The 19,686-nt window shown below is 38.0% G+C and overlaps 1 protein-coding gene across 1 annotated transcript; it reads right to left on the reverse strand.

Moving 5' to 3' along the window:
• Positions 1-3,655: 3,655 nt before the first annotated feature.
• LOC21387324 (V-type proton ATPase catalytic subunit A) lies at positions 3,656-9,848 on the reverse strand. The gene is made up of 20 exons (XM_010102283.2): positions 9,545-9,848; positions 9,179-9,305; positions 8,999-9,054; positions 8,847-8,903; positions 8,472-8,583; positions 8,318-8,355; positions 8,092-8,193; positions 7,678-7,734; positions 7,502-7,573; positions 7,318-7,419; positions 7,167-7,229; positions 6,956-7,088; positions 6,293-6,399; positions 5,752-5,946; positions 5,400-5,486; positions 5,216-5,320; positions 4,634-4,731; positions 4,463-4,541; positions 4,192-4,280; positions 3,656-4,098 (listed from the first exon to the last, which is right to left on the reverse strand). Exons 1-20 carry the CDS (start codon positions 9,620-9,622, stop codon positions 3,984-3,986), a joined length of 1,872 nt encoding a protein of 623 aa, XP_010100585.1. The 5' UTR covers positions 9,623-9,848; the 3' UTR covers positions 3,656-3,983.
• Positions 9,849-19,686: the final 9,838 nt, after the last annotated feature.

Genomic DNA, 19,686 nt, shown 5'->3' on the forward strand with positions numbered 1-19,686 from the left:
GTTGTGTTTAGTAATTAGTATGTTATATATATATATATATATATATATATTTCTTTTTCTACGGGTTACTACGGGTCGGGTCGGGTTTGAACCCGAAATTGACACGAAATTGAATTGCGGGTCAATTTCGGGTAATACGGGTCCAACCCGAAATTGACCCGTTTTGTTCGTGTCAAATTCGAGTCGACCCGATTCCGACCCGCACCCCATTTTTCTTAACCCTAACCCGTAATTTTCGTGTCGATTTCGATTTGTGTTGTCGTGTCGTGACCCGTATTGCCGCCTCTAGCGGTCATAGTGTTATGACTCTCCAGTCATAAAAATATGACCGCCCATAAGACAGTCATCGCGTGCCTTGACTGGCACAGTATGGCTGCCTTATAGGCGGTCACACTGTTATGCCTATTGAGTCATAATACTATGATCGTCCGCCCATAAAGCATTCATTGTGTGCTATGAATGACACGGTATGACTTCTTTATGGGCGGTCATGACTTCCTTTTGGTGGTCATACTAATATGACTGACAAGTCATATCACTATGACCGCCCATAACCAGAGTCATAGTGCTGTGACTTTTAAATCATTATTGGTTTATTTTGACTTATATGACTGTGTATAAATAAAAAGGAATGAGCCGAGTCGTCTAAAAAGGACCCATAAGCCAACTCAATGCCTAATCGAATTGAGCCCTAACAATGGTGATGTTACGAGGAGGATGGCTGGGCCGTTGAAAAAGGTTAGGATTTTGGCTCTTCTTGAATATATTTCAGAAGCTCCTGCACCAGGAACATTGGTGGTATTCAGGAGTGGCTTAAAAAGGGCTTGCTTAAAAGGATTGGTCCCGGGTAAGTCCATTATAGTGATCTTTGAGGTATTTCATTTCATTCAACTATATTAATATATGGCCGGTGTGATGTGATTAATTTCAGGAACCGTCCTTCCCATTACATGAGCCGTGTGGACAAGTGGGACGTTAGATATGACGTGGGCATAATGCGTGTAATGTAGAAGTCACGATTCTACGAGTTCACAACTACGACGGTATGGTTGTGGGATGATGTAAGTTACCTAAATCAGTTCATTTTGTAGTTGCTGATCATATTGAGTGTTGCTTATATTGCGTATATTATTGTAACACACAGCACATAGATGTCGCATTCTACCAAATGTGACTGGACAAAGGTGGAAAACATTAGTAAGTACATATTTGGTGGTATGATTCGTTGCGGTTGGTCTTGGTTTGAGGTCGATATGGTATTAATTCCTATGAATATACCAAGAATGAAACACTGGATTCTTTCTGTCCTCGGCCTCAGTAATTGGACCATCAATGTGTACAACTTGATGGCATCTACAGGATGACACAATGAGCTCCTCATGGATGAAGTGGAATGTGTGTCCAGTATGTTGCCATTTATATGCGATCAAGTCGGGTTGTTTGACTCTAAGCCCCGAAGTGGCAATAAACTAGATCCAATTCCAGTTACCATCATGGATTGTCTACGTCAAAACAACGGGTTAGTCATTTTATTTTCTTTGTAATGATATTTTTTTTTTGGTAATGTTATGTGACTGTACGCCTCATAGGACTAACGTAAGTTGATATTAATCTATGCCTACTTTTTGTAGTGGGGACTGTGGCATGTTCACCATTACGTATGCACATTGCTTGATGGAAGGCAAAGCCTTAGAGAATTGGGCTACACAGGAACGCCTATCATTCTACCGTGAGTCTCTGACATGTCACCTGTGGTACCATGCATTATGGAAAGAAAAAGAGCATTGTGAAAGTGATATGGAACAAGACGATGCATGGGATGCTTAGCCTATGAAAAGAATGCATGATTTTTTAAAAAGACAATGCTAACTTCATTTTTTTGAAAAGAAGGCTATAAAAGTGAGGCTTTGCCTTGATTTTTTAATTTTTTACAATGTATACCCTGACATGATTCTTTGTAATGTTTGTAACTATATATAGCATTCGATGATTGTATATATAACCGCACATGATTCTTTGTATAGCCTCACATGATTCTTTGCAATGTAGGAATAAATCAAATTAATGTCTTATTATAAGTTGTGTTGGTGGGGACCAATATCCCCTTCATTTCACAACCGACGTATCTCGAAGTGTCCATTGTACTTGATGAAGACATTCAATCCAACAGCCATTCTTAAATAATTTTAAAAATAATAACTATTAATCAACATGAAATTACTCCTAGTCGTCATCAGTCATAAGACAGTCATACTGTTATGATTGCCTAGTCATAATATTATGACCGGACATATAACACTATTGAATCATAATACTCTGACTCTGAAGGTCAACTGTGTCTTTGACGTGGTGGTCATTACAATCAGTTTACATATCAATTATAAACCATCCAAAATCTCAAATTGACGAAGGATGGTATCAATTCTTATCACATTAAGTTCAACCCAGTCATTTTTTTTGAGTTCTAAAAAATAAATTTAAAAAAAAATAAAAGAAAAATAAAAAACTGAGTTCTATGTACCAACCTCGATCTGATGCACAACCGGAGTATTGGTGACAAGGAAATGAAGGCGTATGGAAGAGAGAGGCCAAACTTGAAAGAGAGAGAGAGCCGAAATGGGGTGTAGAGAGAGAGAATGGGCGGGAGAAAGTTGAGATTTCTTTGAGGTTCTTTTAAATGATAATTTTGACCTAAGTAGCATAGAAGTCATTTTACCTCTCTCACACTGCTGACATGACAATACTAGTTATAAAAGTATACAAAAGTGACGCTAAAATTAATAATCATTTATTCATGAGTGTTATTATTGAAATTAACCCTAAATATTATGTGTGTATATATATATATATATGTATAGTACATTTACAAGACGTGAAGGGATTAAATTAGATAACAATCCCTTTCAAATTTTGTCTTCCATTTTCCGTCATTGCCTATCGATTTTGATTGACAATGAAGAAAAATAACAACATGAAAAAAGAAATGTAATTTTGAGTCCCATATTCTTACTCTCTTTTTTTTCCCCCTATTTTGCCAGGATCTCATATTTTAATTTACAATTCATTCTCGAGATATCAACTGTAGAAAGGTCGCGTTTGTGTTCAGCATATTCACATATGCATATCACAATCGAAGATTAATGTATTCCGTGTTGGATTTTTTCTTTAAATTTCATGCAATATAAATTATAGAAATTTCATGCAATATAAACAGTGACTGGAGGGCTATATCATATGAAGAAAATAAAAATTGGATACGAAACAACAATAAAGGATTAATGTTATTTACAAAAGGCAAAACAAGTAACTATTTAATTGTTTCTTTGTCGAATTAAGGCCTGCAAACCCCCAAATAGACTTGCATTTATGTTGAGTGAATGCGTGGATTGGCATGACCCACCACCACCACTAGTGAGAATCACAACTTGAGCCCACACATATACACCCAAACCTCTTATGGACAATCATTACTAACCACGAACACGAACACCATGGGAACTAAGCGAGTACTTCCAAAATGACTAACTAAATAAGTATGTATCTAAGTCATACATGAAGAGGACATTTTTTACCTGTTGTTAGCTTAAGAATATGGCTTAAATATTAAATTCAAAGGCTTTGGCATACCAATTGCTGGGAATGAAAAATGGGGATCTGAAGATAAATATGTAGAGTCCTTTTAAAGCACTTTATAGCAACTCATACATGCCTTATTGCATAAATACATAAATAAGGAATCGGGTTTGTTTTGTTCTCTTATTCTCCACAACCAAGGGAAAGATTGAAATACAATACATATCAGAGCTACACATCCCAACTAAAACAACTGCAATATCTGCATAGCAAACTGGCGTCACATACACCTAAAACGCCCCTTGTTTCTTGGATCAGCGACGAAAAAAAAAAATACAAGATAACTCAAACTCTTCTCACCCGAAAATCCGACAATCTATGCGAGAACTCATAGTTCTTGCGAATTTCAATCATCGTGTTTCATCCTCAAGAGCATGGAAACCATTTGTCAAGTCCTCGTGAAGCTTTTTGAATTTCTCCACAAGAACTGGCTCTCCTTCTGCTGGATCCTCGAACTTTTGAGACCTGTAATGTTTACATAATCAAGTCAAGACCTACCTCCTGCAATAGGGCCAAGAAAATGCAGTCCTATTTATAATTATAATGTATGTTACTTACACTAGACGATAGAAGAGGTCTCCCAACCGATGTTTGATTAGAGTGTAAGTTATCTTTTGACCATCCATACCAGCTCCTTTTTCAACAGCCTGTTCACCACAATAAGCAGAGACAGATGAGACGACCAAAAGCTTTTTCTCGGGTCAACCAGACAGTGGAGCTTAAGCAAGAGAGCCTAAATATAGAAACTCTCCTTCAAAGAAATTAGTAGTAGAATAATGGCGGCGATCCAAGGGAAGAAAGAAATAAATAAAAAGGGGGAAGAACCAACCTGATTGGCCAAATTGTAGAAATGAATAATATTGCGCATCATCCAAACAGACTTGTAGAAAGGGCAATATTTGTCATATCTACATCAACGATGCATACATACAATATACACACACATGAGGAACAAACAAAAAATTGAACAGATAAAAGAGACTTTCTAGACAGGACTCACGGACTAAATGCATTCTGCGCAAGGTAGTCCTCCCTCAAAAGCTTAGCCGTTTCTAAGGTGATCTTATCTGTTTCAGCTAAAGCGTCCTTTCCTACAAGCTGCACGTAATCCAAACAGTAGTAGGGGCTCAATCATTGGAAAAGAAACCACTAAAACTTGTCCTTTTTTATTTATTTATTTCATATCAAGATGAAAGAATTAAAAAAAAAAATTCTTGCTAAACCTTGTGTCTCTGATGTCAGATATAAACATGAATTCAACATCACTTGTAATTTACGTCACCAATTATTCGTATTTCTATCTTCTCAAATGCAGTAAATCGTAGAATGTGGCACTGTGCCACTAATAAGGTGAAGTGCACTTTAATTAGTATAATAGCTTGTAATAAGTTTTACATAAAATGGAACACTGAAGAGTCAAAAGGTTTTTGTTAGCAAGAACAACGGAGGTACCAAGTTGGGACCATTGAGGAAATTCCCGTGTTATAATTATTTTCTTACTCTGAAATAGTTTTGTGAAAAGCATAATTTCATTCTATCTAACCTAGAAAGAAAGAAAACATATCCAAATAAGAAATCTTACTTGAACAATTTCATTCAAATCATCTTCTCGCTGCAGAATTTCACGTGCCTTTGTCCTGATGTTGATAAAATCTGGATCAAATTGTTCATAGAAAGACTCCAATGCCTAAAACCAAAAAGAAAAATAATAGAAGAAATTACGAAAAATCTTAGAATAGAGCTCAATCAAAAGCATATGAACATACCCCTGCGTATTTTGAGTAGGAGATAAGCCAATTAACAGAAGGGAAATGCTTCCTCTGTGCAAGCTTCTTATCCAGACCCCAGAAGACCTACAGAAATAGATAGAGAGCAGTGAAATCAAGATCAAACTTTAAACGAAAAATGGAAGGAAAAAAATACTAATGCCTTTGTGAGCGAAAAAGACAAGCCCAAATACTGCCGCATTCATATTCACACCGAAATACAAATTTGTTTCGGGTGAGGAATTTGCATCAAAGGCTAATTATTGCTGTCTATTGGAAATATAACTTGCCGGACATCACCAATGTGACTCGAACACTAGTAATCATATGTGACATAACAATGTAAACTAACCTGGACAATACTGAGTGTTGCAGATGTTACGGGATCTGAGAAATCTCCTCCTGGGGGAGATACGGCACCAACAATTGTCACACTGCCAGTACGTTCTGGGCCACCGAGACATTTTACTTTACCAGCACGTTCATAAAATGACGCTAAACGTGCTGCCAGATAAGCTGGATAACCACTATCTGCAGGCATTTCAGCCTGTAACAGAATAAGACCACTACCATTAGAAATGGGGGAAAAATATATGTTGAATTTATGCTAACAAATGTTGAATTTCTATTCTTAGTAAGCAAATCGAGACATATAGTGAAATTCGCAAACAAATACCTATGCGCAATAAACTAGCTTTATAGTTATTAATGTATTACTAAAACTTTGATGAAAAAGAAAACGAGAAAAGAAAAAAGGGTCAGGGATGCACCTAGGGGGAAAAATGAACTTTACAGTGGAAGACCCAATGAAAAGCAAAGAAACAGTCCATAAAATACAACAATAACGCCCTGCCACACAAAAATAAAAAATAAAATAGGGAAAAAAATATTACCAGCCGTCCTGAAATCTCACGCAGTGCTTCTGCCCATCTAGATGTTGAATCTGCCATCATACTAACATTGTAGCCCATATCTCTGAAGTATTCAGCAATAGTGATGCCTAGAAATTAAGATCCACAAAAAGAACGAATGTCGACGTTCTGATAAATGTAACATGATTACTCACTTTTAAGCAACAGAAAATACCATAGGTGACATTTGACAATGTATACATCTATAGGTAAGTGAAAAAGTTGATATATGAAAATGTGTTTCACCCTTATAAAGAGTACTTATATTGCATCTCCTTTTATTTCATCCAAATACTTTTTGAGCCCTAAGGTATTCATACGGACATACCATTCGGGAAAAAAATGTTGGTACCATTGACAACATTTCGATTTCCCAGTTCGTATACTTCCTATACTCCATACTCCACGCACATCTCCAAACAAAATAAGTAATACTTGACTTACTTTGCAACATCTCTACCCAGGAGACAAAACCACTTCATATCTTAACACTTCAAGTCCTTTTATTCTCATGAAACCAACTTACTATGAAATAGAACCGTGAACTGTTTAAAAAAGCATAATTCCAACAATCTTAACTAACTCCACTATTTAGATCACCGAACCTAATATGCATCGAAAGTATATCACCATAAATATGCTTACCAGTATAAATTGAAGCCTCACGAGCAGCCACAGGCATGTTAGAGGTGTTAGCTACGAGTGTTGTACGCTTCATGACAGACTCTTCACGACCATCAGGCAATGTCATTGTCAATTGAGGGAAATCCATAAGGACCTAATCATTAGTTATTAAATTAATCAGCCCAATATAGCGTAATTATAATTAAAACTCCCAACTGATGAAAACACATACTTCTGCCATTTCATTTCCTCGTTCTCCACAACCAACATAAACGACTGTATCGGAGTTAGAATACTGCAAACAACAAAAAGAACATATTGTAATAATGGGTCACAGTTTCAAACAAAATACAGAACATTAAAAAGAATGCTGGTAAATTCACCTTTGAAAGTGCTTGACTAATGACTGTTTTTCCACAGCCAAACGCCCCAGGTATGGCACAAGTCCCACCAAGCACCGAGGGGAATAGTGCATCAAGAACACGCTGGCATGAAAGAGATGACGTCAGTAATGCATCATTCTAAGGATATATATAATATATACATACATAACCAAATATTTGATACCTGCCCAGTAAGTAGAGGGGTATCGGCAGCAAGCTTTGATGCAACAGGTCTTGGTGTACGCACGGGCCAAGTCTGCAAAAGTAAGTACAAACCAATAAAACTGTAAGTACTTTTTAGTTGGTGGGGAATGAAGAATGTAGTCACTGAAAGCATATTCAATTGGTAAAGTTAGAAACCTGAAGCATAGTAAATTCCTTTTTAACTCCTTGAAACTCCAGCTCCAAGACAGTATCCTGCAATAGAAATAGAAAACATAAATATAGGTAACCAAAAACAAGCATAAACCCTTTCTCTTAAATATTGTGGTCGTATTTGATGTTTTTACACCCTCCTTCAATCTATATCCCCACAAAGAATAATAAACAGAGCAAAATAAATAAAGAACAAAAGATTCTGATTGTTGTATATGTCACAAAAATAAAAGCAAAATTGGATGTTTTCGTTTTGCAACTTTAATACATAAACATCAAACATTATCCTCAAGAGCAATCCAAAATCACTGCAATATATGTAGCTAAAATTTTAACTTGGAGATACTCATGCTAAAAAGGGACATAAGAATAGCACTATGAATATGCATATAGACAAACCTGGAGAGAATATTGGCCAGCTGGTGCAATGTAAGTAATTTTTCCCATAGCATCTGGTGGAAGCACAACATGATGCTGCATGAGACTGTTCTCAAAGACGGCCTGCATAAGCAAACGACCATGACGGGGCTTAGATGCAACTTGAAGAAAGAAAAAGAAGGAATCAAGTACTAGAATACAATTCTAAACCACCAGGATAAAGTATTGTTCCACGTTAGAAACTTACAGCATACAAGTCTCCTCCAGTAAGAAGGTCTCCTTCACCTGTCATTATAGTATAAACAATTATAAATTTACAACATAAATCAAAAGAAACAGAATGAGTACTTATTTTAATCTGTCTCTGAAAATCCACCACCAAAAGAAAATTGAAAGGTTACCTATTTTTTTAGGCTGAAATTCCCAGAGTGTGTCTTTGTCAAGAGCAGGAACAGCCACACCACGTGGGATATAGACATCACCAGATCTTTTTGCAATTGTTTTCAAAGGCCTCTATAGGAGTAGAAAACACAAGGGTAAGATAGATACAGAATTTACATCAAACACTGCTCTAGAAACGTAAGTTTAGATCATTTCAATAACACATTTTTTACAGAAGCTATTAAAAGATGTACAAGAATTCAGAAACCAAAATATGATTATATATATAAATACATATATTACTAAATCCAAAACATGGTTATCAATTAAGCAACAAACATGGCTAATAAGCCGCAGATAATTCGATCTAAATTACAGGTAAGATTCAGGCAAACCTGAATTCCATCGAAAATAGTTCCCAGTATTCCAGGTCCTAACTCCACTGATAAAGGCTGAAAAAAAAAAAAGAAATCTACTTGTAAGTTAACACAGTCAAACCTTCCAAAAGAGAAGTAGAGATGCGAACCCAATACATTGGAAAACTCACCTTGTGTGTTCGTAGAACTGGATCGTTCACCGTCAGCCCAGCTGTTTCCTCGTAAACTGAAATAACACAGAAAAAGGGAAAAAAAAAAAGATTATTCACAACAGGATTATCTATCACTTGAACTGTAGGAAATCAAATCAAATACAAATAAATTAAAAAACAAGAAAGAGTAAAAGAAACCTTGGATGGTGGCAGAATGTCCTTCCAAACGAATGATTTCACCAATCAAGTTGTCGTGTCCAACTCGAACCAGCTCGTACATAGCAGCCCCGGCCATGCCATCTGCGACGACGACTGGCCCCGAAACCTGTCAAATCAAATCACAAACAAACACTCCAAATTCACCCTCGAAAAATCCAAAATCACACTTCGACAAGTAGATTTCACACCACAAAGCAATAAACCACTAGTCAAAACTCATAATCCGATCAACTGATCTCAATTACGAATCAAAATCAATTCTTTGAACCGAAATGGATATCGAATACAGTGAAGAACAGATCCAATTGCTTCGGATGGGACGAAAAATGTGGATAGAATACGAACCTTGCGGACATAGCCGTACTCGCTTTCCTTCTCGGAGTCCTCGAACGTGGTTAAGCGAGCTCCGTACACGGACGGCATTTTTGTTCTGCGATGATCGGAGAGTGAATCTGAGCTCTTCGAATTCCGAGATCTGAGGGTTCAGATCGACCAAAACCCTAGGGTTCCGATCAAATCACAAAGCCTGAAATTTTCACAGAGGGAGGGAGGGATATCGGTGATTATGGCGCACGGTCTCAAGTTTATGGAATCGTCAAGGGGAGAATGATTCTCTAATGTCGGATCTACTGCTAGCGTTGTTGTGGGTCCTTTTGATTAATTTTATACTGTGGGTTCTGTTATTTTACAGGGGTTATGAGATGACGTGGCAGGAGCTGCTAGCAACTGGTGTGATTCGATGCTTTGCGAATTTGGGAACTTAGGAAAGACAGCCAGTAGATTGCAGCCACGTTGCTGATCTTGGATCTTTGCAGGAAAGTGCACTTCCACGAAACCGTCCTCGCCTGGTAATATGTTTTCCAAGTCGCTTAAGATCTTCCTGCTTCTCATGCTAAAATAAAAAATCCACTTCTCAAACTAAACAAATAATAAAATTACAAAAGAAAAAAAAGGTCACCATCGTAATTATATCAAATTAAAACAAAAAATAAGAGCACAACCAAATTTGATGACTTTCATGGTAAAGTAAAAATACCCCTATGGCAACTGAGGCTTTGTTTGGTTTAACAATATAAATTGTGGTGATTTGAATTTTTTTTGGTTGAATTGTAGAATTTAAATTAGAAATAAAATACGAATTGTGTTTTGATAGAGTATTGAAAACTGTTATCAGAGTTTTACAATAAATCTTATTGTAAATGACAAATTTAAATACGCATGAGGATTTATCTCTCTCTTTATTATGAATACATAAAAAAAAACATCTCAATTGGAGTTGTAATGAAGAAATTATGATATTTTTAAACTTGACGTTGAAGAGAAAGAAAAAGCAAAAAGTGAGTTGCTTTCACTGCCATTCGGATGGTTGAATTTATTGGGGGCATCAATTCTGATTTTAAAGGTTTAAATTGGGGTTAGAGGTTTGAATAACTCACCATTTTTGCTAAACCAAACACCCATTTGGATTGTTGGGTCTGATTTAAATTGGACCTAAAAGGTCCAAATAGTTGAAACAAATGAATAGATTGAGACACCAACTCGAAGAGAGAAAAAAAGATACTAAAGAGAGAAAAAGCCAATAAGGAGAAGGATCCGGTTGACCGGTGGGGATCTGCAGTTCGTGAAAAAGCGACCGAACTGCGAAGAAAACTCCAATTCCTACAATTTCAAGTGCAAATCTGAAACATTTCAAGGGGAAACAACCAAATCTTGGTTTTAGTTACTAAATCAAGTTCATAGAACTAAAAATCTCCAATTTCTACCATGACTTCACCTAAAATCCATCAAAATCCATTTTGAACAAAAATAGGGTTTCTAATATGAAAAATCCAAGAATCAAGAGAGGTTTTTTAGAAATCTTACCTCAAATCATTCTCTTTACGTTGAAAACTTCTTGAAATACTTCTTTGATTCGAAATCCGGATGATTTTGTGACAAAAATGAGAGGAGAGAGAGAGTGTGTGAGAGAACGAGAGAGAGAGAGAGAGAGAATGCTGCTCGGGAAAAAGAAAGGAAAGAAAGGAAAAGAAGAAAAGAAAAGAAAAATATATGTCCAAACATTTAAAATAACAGTCTAGAAAATGTGTCTACACACACTTGAGGGGTAAAAATATAAATACTGAAAAAATTTAAATTCCTTGGAAATATTTAAATTTACACGTCAAAAACATTTAATAACTAATAATTAATTAATTAATCCAGATTAGGCACACTAATAAATCTTAATTACCTTAATTAATCTCGTTTAATTTCTCGAGGTGTTACAACTCCACCCCCTTAAAGAATTACGTCATCGAAATTAGAACTTACCTCAAAGCAAAAATAGATGCGGGTACTGCTCTTGCATCGTCGTTTCAAGCTCACATGTCGCTTCTTCAACTCCATGGTGCTACCATAAAACTTTCACTAATGGAATCTCACAGTGACGTAAACTTTTCATCTTTCGATCGAGAATCTGAACTGGCGCTTCCTCGTATGTTGCGTCATACTGTATTGGAACGTCATACTATTGTACCACGACTTCCGGATCAGGTTGACATTTACGAAGCATGGAGACATGGAACACGTCATGCACGTGAGATAACTTAGGCGGTAAAGCCAAATGATACACCATAACTTTGACTCGTTGTACGATCGGGAATGGTCCAACATACCTTGGCGCAAGTTTTCCTTTCACACCAAAACGAACAACTCCTTTGCGTGGAGAAACCTTCAACAAAACGAAGTCGCCTTCCTGAAATTCCAAAGGTCTACGCCTTCTGTGAGCATAGCTCTTTTGACGACTTTGAGCCGTTAACAATCGTTCCCAAATAAGAGCTATCTTCTCATTATTCTCTTGAGTAACTTCTAGTCCAGTGGTAAGTTGATCCTCTGGTTCCAACCAACAAACAGGTGATCTACAAGGACGACCATAAAGAGCTTCGAACGGTGTCGTGCTGATATTGGCCTGATAGCTGTTATTGTAAGCAAACTCAGTAAGGTGCAGATACTTCTTCTAGTTTCCACCAAAGTCCAGAATACAAGCATGAAGCATATCCTCCAGAATCTGAATATCTCTTTCAGATTGCCCATCAGTCTGAGGATGAAATGTTGTGCTGAAGTTCAATTATGTTCTCATGGCTTCCTAGAAACTTTTCCAATACCTTGCATTAAAATGAGTATCACGATCGGACATAATGGATAATGGCACTCCATGAAGTCTGATGATATACTCCAGGTACAATACTGCTAGAATCTTCTGGGAATATGTCGCACGGAACGGTATGAAATGTGCAGATTTCGTCAACCTATCCACCACCACCTAGATGGCATCGTTCCTTTGCTCAGTTCTCGGTAGTCCCATCAGAAAATCCATGGTGATATGCTCTCATTTCCATCCTGGAACAGGTAGAGGCTATAATTCTCCCGCAGGTTTCTGATGTTCTACTTTAATCCGGAGACAAGTCACACATTCTGAAACATGTTCACGAATGTCTTTCTTCATACCTCTCCACCAGTATTGTCTCTTCAGATCTCGATACATCTTAGTACTTCCTAGATGAATAGCGTACCGTGACTTATGGGCCTCATGCAGAATTGTCTTCTTACTCTCATCCACCTTAGGAATAACGAGGTGGTTGCGGAAATAAAGTGCTCCATCCTCTCGGATTCTCCAATCCTCAAGTTGCTCTCTATTCTGGATTCGAATCCAGCTCCCTTGGAGATGAGGATCCTGCCATTGATTATGCTTAACTTGTTGCACAATGGTTGGTGTGGACATCAGATTATACACCATGGCCTGGTTATAATCCTCGTAGTACTGAAGATCATATTTGCTTACTACTTCAGTTCTTTTCCAGTCTTCCAAAGCTAATGACGCCAAAGTCCCATAAGTCTTCCTGCTAAGGGCATCAGCTACTACATTAGCCTTCCTCGGATGATACTGTAGCGTGAAGTCATAATCTTTCATGTATTCCATCCATCTCCTCTGCCTGAGGATCAGATCTTTCTGAGTAAACAAGTACTTCAAACTCTTGTGGTAAAAAAAGACCTGAAACTTTACTCCATTGAGATAACATCTTCATATCTTTAGAGCAACTATTACCGCTGCTAGTTCCAAGTCATGAGTGGGGTAATTGCGTTCATGTGGTTTCAATTGGTGAGATGCGTAAGCTATAACATGTCCACCTTGCATTAAAACATAACCAAGTCCATTCCTCGAGGCGTCAGAATATACTTCATATGGCTTTTCACTACTAGGAATAGTCAGGATTAGTGCACTTGTCAGCCTAACCTTCAACTCTTGGAAAGCATATTCGCATTCAGCGTCCCATTCGAATCTGACTTCTTTCTTGGTCAACCGAGTCATCGGCGCAACAATACTCGAGAAGTCTTTTACAAAATGCCGATAGTACCCTGCGAGTCCGAGGAAACTTCGAATATCTGCTACATTCTTCGGCCTTTCCCACTGTAACACAGTCTCAATCTTTGAAGGATCTACATAAATTCCTTGTCCTGATATCACATGTCCAAGGAACTTCACTTCTGTCAGCCAGAAGTCACACTTCTTTTTCTTTGCATACAATTGGTGCTCACGAAGAGTCTGAAGAACAATTCTCAAATGCTACTCATGTTCTTCCCAAGTCTTCGAATAAACCAAAATGTCATCGATGAAAATAATCACGAACTGATACAAGTAAGGCCGGAAGACCCGGTTCATTAAATCTATGAATGCAGCTGGGGCATTTGTTAACCCGAAAGGCATCACCAGAAACTCAAACTGGCCGTACCGAGTTTGAAAAGCTATTTTTGGGATGTCTTCCTCCTTAACTTTAAGTCGATGATACCCAGACCTCAAGTCAATCTTAGAGTAATACTGTGATCCACATAATTGATCGAATAACTCATCAATCCTCAGCAGTGGGTATTTATTTTTCACAGTTACTCTATTCAATTGACGATAGTCAATGCACAACTAGAGAGATCCATCGTGCTTCTTCACAAATAACACTGGTGCACCCCATAGGGAAGTGTTATTCCTTATATATCCTTTTTCTGCTAGCTCCCTGAGTTGCTTCTTCAATTCTTTCATCTCAGCAGGTGCTATTCGGTAAGGAGGAATAGAGATAGGAGCCGTTCCCGGTATCAAATCAATACCGAATTTAATCTCTCAATCTGGCAGTAAACCAGGTAACTCATCAGGAAATACATCTGTAAACTCGTCCACCACAGGGATTCCCGCATTGTCTCCAATTACCTCGGGTTCACCTTCTAAAGTAAAAAGGAAAAAAAAAAACAGGCTAAGTTCCTACGTCCCCCAACGATGTATCTCAGCAGTCTCTCTTCCATGATTGGATTCATGCCTGCCTCATAAGTAATCATCGCTCCAGAATTGGTCAACAAAGTTACTCTTCTACGATAGCAATCAACAATCACACCGTATCTTGACAACAATTCCATTCTGAGTACCACATCAAACATACTCATCGGAAGGATTATCAGGTCAGCTCTCAATCAGTCACCACCAATCGTGATTTCACACGATTTACATACACTAATCACCTCCACACATCCCAGTGGGGAGTTCAAAGTCATCGGGGTTTCCAAGCTCTCAGCTTTCAATTTTAAGTTTGAACAAAAGAACTGGATATAAAAAAATGAGTAGCACTTGTATCAAACAACACATGTGCTAAGGAATGAGAGATTAGGATCATACCCTCAACCACCGTGTTGTTGGCCTGTCCTCCAGAACTGCCTCCTGTCAGGGTATAAGCTTGTCCTTGTGCTTTTCCCTTTCCTTTATTACCAATATTAGGCCGTTGGGTCCATGGCCTATATTGTTATGGCGGAGGTAACTACACTGGTCCTGGCGCATGGGGTCGAAACAATGGATATTGAGGCGGACGGTAGGTTGGCACAGGAGGGTATGACATTAGCATTGGCAGTTGTGGCTGGTAAAGTGACACAAACTACGGTGGCCTTTCCTGACTGTAGGAAGCATCACTTTGGGATTGTTGAGTCGGCGGTCAATTCCGATTAGGACAATTTTTCCTAATGTGGCCAATCTGCCCGCAATGATGGCACTTAGGTCTATAAGGACTACTTATGTCACTTCCAGAAGAACTACTACCACCACTGATCATTTCTCTACTAATCTGTCCTTGATTACGGTTTCTCCTACCACTCTGCTGTGGCCTGCCTGAAGCATAAGGTCCATAAGAAATAGAAACTCAACCAGGTGCTTTCTTGCCTTACTGATAGGCTAAGTTATCTTGTTCTGCGCTTGTAGCAGCAACCACTAGGTCTCAAAAATTTCAAATCCTTAGAGCCACCAAGGGTCTCCTGATAGAATTCTTAAGGCCCTTCTCAAATTTAAGACACTTTAGGTGTTCAGACTCCACCAGAGATGGCGCAAACCGGGATAAGTCATTAAACTTAGCCTCGTATTCCCTCACGGACATGTCGCCCTGTAGCAAAGACATAAATTTCATTGCCTTTTCATCCCGATAGCTCTGAGGGAAGTATTGTTAATTAAAAATAGCTTCAAACTGTTCCCAAGTCATTCCCATAACATTAAGCCTTCTCCTCACCTGTTTCCACCAAGTACTTGCTTGGCCTTCCATCTTATACACCTTGAATTATACCCAATATTCTTCCGGCACTCCCATAGTGTTCAAGTGTTTAACTACGGAGTCAAACCAATATTCCGCCTCCTGGGGTCCTCCCTCACTATTGAATGTGGGGATGGGTCCACGTCTAAACTCACATAAATAACTCTACTTTCTATCCTCGGCCAGTCTCTCATTCTGAGCTCGAGTGGCCATTCCTTGAAAAATAGCATACATGGCATCCATGAACTCTTGATTCTGTGGTGCCAGTTGGTTAACGGATCTACAACACGGCGACATCTTCTTTAACTAAAAAGAAACTAGACTGTTTAGTGGATTCCTGATGTCACACATGTATGTACAATCCTGTGGTTTCTAAACCTAAGGCTCTGATACCAATCTGTCACGCCCCGAAGCCAGGGTTAGTGATGTGGAGGCTCGATTAGGAGTCAAATGTGATTAGGGAAGTGATACTTAAAATCAAAAGTAAAGTATTAGGGAAATTCCTAAACAAGCCTCCCATTTAATTGTAAATATATTACAAGAAAGATGTTAGAACTTGAGCATCTAACATTATTTAGGGATTCACCCACAGGATATACAATATTGTACATTCATGAACATGTAAACAACATTACAGACATCAACCATAGTCTAGAAATCCAAAGTTTAGAGTATCAGAATTTACAATTCTTACACTTGTATACAAGGATAATCACAGTCCTCACTAAATCAGAAGGTAACAGTTATCTCATCTAATCAGCACTGCTCCTAGCATCGCCTAGGAGGGGTTTAATATTTATAAAAACAATAAAAACGTGAGCGAAAGGCCCAATATGATGTAATTTAAAATAACTTTATAAATAAGTAAATGAATGAGTAAGCAAGTAAGTAAATAAATAAATAAGTAAATTAGACATTCAGTTCCAACACAATAGCCGGAACCTCACATCATTTTTCTGAAAGGAAATATAACTGAAAATCTCCATATTACAGGCATCAACAAGTAATTTATACTATGATAAATTACTTACACAACAACAAGCACAAGCCTTATCACCATCGGACCGGGTTTCAGGTTCTGCCCCCAAGGATACACTCTCTATATCATATCTAGGCCATTAGCCAGTTTACCGATTCTCAAGATCTCTTATCTTAAGAAATCATTTATTAAACTTTCTGAAATTGATCATTATAATTCCAATAGCTAAAATCAAGCTATGGTGTTAAAATATTTTTCTTTCACAAACCTGCCCTTTCTTTAAAACATTTGCAAGGCCAAAACTCTTTTAAAATTAGGCTAACAAAGAAAGGGATAAGGAATCTTACCTTTCGAGCACCAAACCTGTGTTTAGAGTTACGCTATTCCAGCTTTTTGCTTCCTCAAAGCCTTTAATTCGACTCCTCAACTAGCATTGATACAAAACAACACTTTAGGATCAAACTCTCATTCTCAAAGCGAATCAATATCAATTATACACTTCGATTTCCTATTAGTGTGCCTTAATCCAATTACCGGTTTCATAAATCACTTTATGTTTCAAATCATCATTTCTAAGGGTTTTAATCTCAAAACATGGATTAAAGATGCTAATCCATCCACTTAGGTTCCCAAATGAAGCTAATTTGGGTTCTCCTAAAAAATCGAGGTCAAAATAGCATTTTTAGACAAAACAGGGTCAACCCCGTGTACACCGGTCGACCGGTGACAGAAGGGTTATTCTCCACCCGTCGGCCGGTGGAGAAGGATCCGGTTGACCGGTCCGGTCAGCCGGTGGGGATCTACAGTTCATGGAAAAGCGACCGAACTGTGAAGAAAACTCAAATTCCTGCAATTTCAAGTTCAAATCCGAAACATTTCAAGGGGAAAAAACCAAATCTAGGTTCTAGTTACTAAATCAAGTCCATAGAACCAAAAATCTCCAATTTCTACCATGATTTCACCTAAAATCCATCAAAATCCATTTTGAACAAAAAATAGGGTTTCTAATCCGAAAAATCCAAGAATCAAGAGAGGTTTTTCAGAAATCTTACCTCAAATCCTTCTCTTGACGTTGAAAACTTCTTGAAATACTTATTTGGTTCGAAATCTGGTTGATTTTGTGACAAAAACGATAGGAGAGAGAGAGGGAGAGTGAAAGAACGAGAGTGAGAGTGAGAGAGAGAGTGTGTGCTGCTCGGGAAAAAAAGGAAATAAAGGAAAAGAAGAAAAGAAAAGAAAAGGAAAAAGAAAAGAAAAATAGATGTCTAAACATTTAAAATAACAGTCCAGAAAATGTCTCTACACACACTTCTGGGGTAAAAATGTAAATACTGAAAAAATTTAAATTCTTTGAAAATATTTAAATTTAGACGTTAGAAACATTTAATAACTAATAATTAATTAATTAATCCAGATTAGGCACACTAATAAATCTTAATTACCTTAATTAATCTCGTTTCATTTCTCGAGGTGTTACATTTCTTCATAGGCTTTACAGTGGTGGGGGTGGTGTTCACTGCGGAGGTGTCGTTTGGACAGATATATTCTAAGTTGGTGATTAGGTGCCTGATTACGCCCAAACGTGTACAAAAATAAGCGGTCAATTGTAGTACAATTTGAACGGTCGATCCCACAAGGAAGTGTTAAATTGAACAAGAAATGATTAGCAAATAAAAAGCGTTAGGAAAGTAAGCAATCAAACAAAGAAAAAGAATGAGTGCTTTTGATGATTTTATGAACAATTTAAAATGGAGAAAATTCAATAAATAAAAGTGGTAAGGCTTTGAGAATCCTCCATATGCTTTGTTCACCTATTTGGATTTTGATTCATAAATTGACTCAATTGAAAGTTTCACATCCCAAACAAACAATCAGAAAATAAATATTTGAAGAACATATGAATTAAAAATGTATTCAAGTAAATAAAATTCTAACGTTTAGAATTAGGAAAAATTATCTTATGAGAAATCCAAGAGCGACAATATACCGTTGGCAATAATGCAGTAAAAGACTACTCATAAAATAATACCGATCAATATATCATATAATGCAACAATCACATAAAAAGAGCTTGACTAGATTTATATGAGAGTTGACAATAAAATATATTGATAAGAAGAAGAAATATGATAAAAGAAAATTATTTACTCAAATGTATAAAACTTACAAACCATTGGAGAATCAAAAATCCAAATAAGTTCACTACACATATAAGATCATCTCTAGCCTCACCTAAATACTCTAGCCTAGCTTGCACATAATTCTCATAAAATTCTAAAAAGAAAGTATAAGAATAAGAACAAGAAAATAAGAGAAAATGTGTACGAATTTAGATTCTAAAAATTAATCCCCTTATCACTTAGATAATGATCCTATTTATAGAGTTTGAATATGCTAAAAATATACAAATCGGATGCTTAATCGAGGGAGAAAAATCATCACGTTTCTGAAGAGTGGGACACGTGGCGCAAGCGGATTCGCAGGAAAAGAAGTGGTACACAGCTGGCCCACGTGGAAGAGAACTGGACGCGCGCAGGAGAGAAACTCGCGCAGAGAGGGAGCGTGCGCGGGAAATGCGTGTATGTGGGGGAACAATGGGACACGTGGCGAGACCTGGCTGGTGGGGCGCTGGCACGCGGGACCCACGCGGAAGAGAGAGGAAGCAGGCCTGACGCGCGCGTGAGGAGAACTCGCGCGAAGAGCGGGTGGTGCGCGCCAGGCACGCGTCTGCGAGGGGACAGCTGGGTCCCACGGCCTGCGGTGCGGCAGTGATCGACACGTGTCGGCTGGGTTGGCTCGCAGCTTCTTGGCTCGGCTCGCGGCTCTCGGCTCGGCTGGATGATGGGCTGATGGGCTTTGGGCCGAATTGGGCTTTTCTTGGGCTCAACTTTTGGGTTTTGCTTGGTAAACTAGCCCAA

Source organism: Morus notabilis, unplaced genomic scaffold (genome assembly GCF_000414095.1).
Source record: "Morus notabilis unplaced genomic scaffold, ASM41409v2 Scaffold917, whole genome shotgun sequence".
NCBI lineage: Eukaryota > Viridiplantae > Streptophyta > Magnoliopsida > Rosales > Moraceae > Morus > Morus notabilis.

Bases quoted from the DNA above. Each gene is read 5' to 3' on its own strand.
- LOC21387324 (XM_010102283.2), bottom strand. From the start codon at position 9,622: ATGCCGTCCGTGTACGGAGCTCGCTTAACCACGTTCGAGGACTCCGAG. The intron at 8,356-8,471 runs GTAACCTTTCAA...CTATAATGACAG, and splicing joins ATTTCAGCCTAAAAAAATAG to GTGAAGGAGACCTTCTTACT. The intron at 7,230-7,317 runs GTGAATTTACCA...TGTTGTTTGCAG, and splicing joins TTAGTCAAGCACTTTCAAAG to TATTCTAACTCCGATACAGT.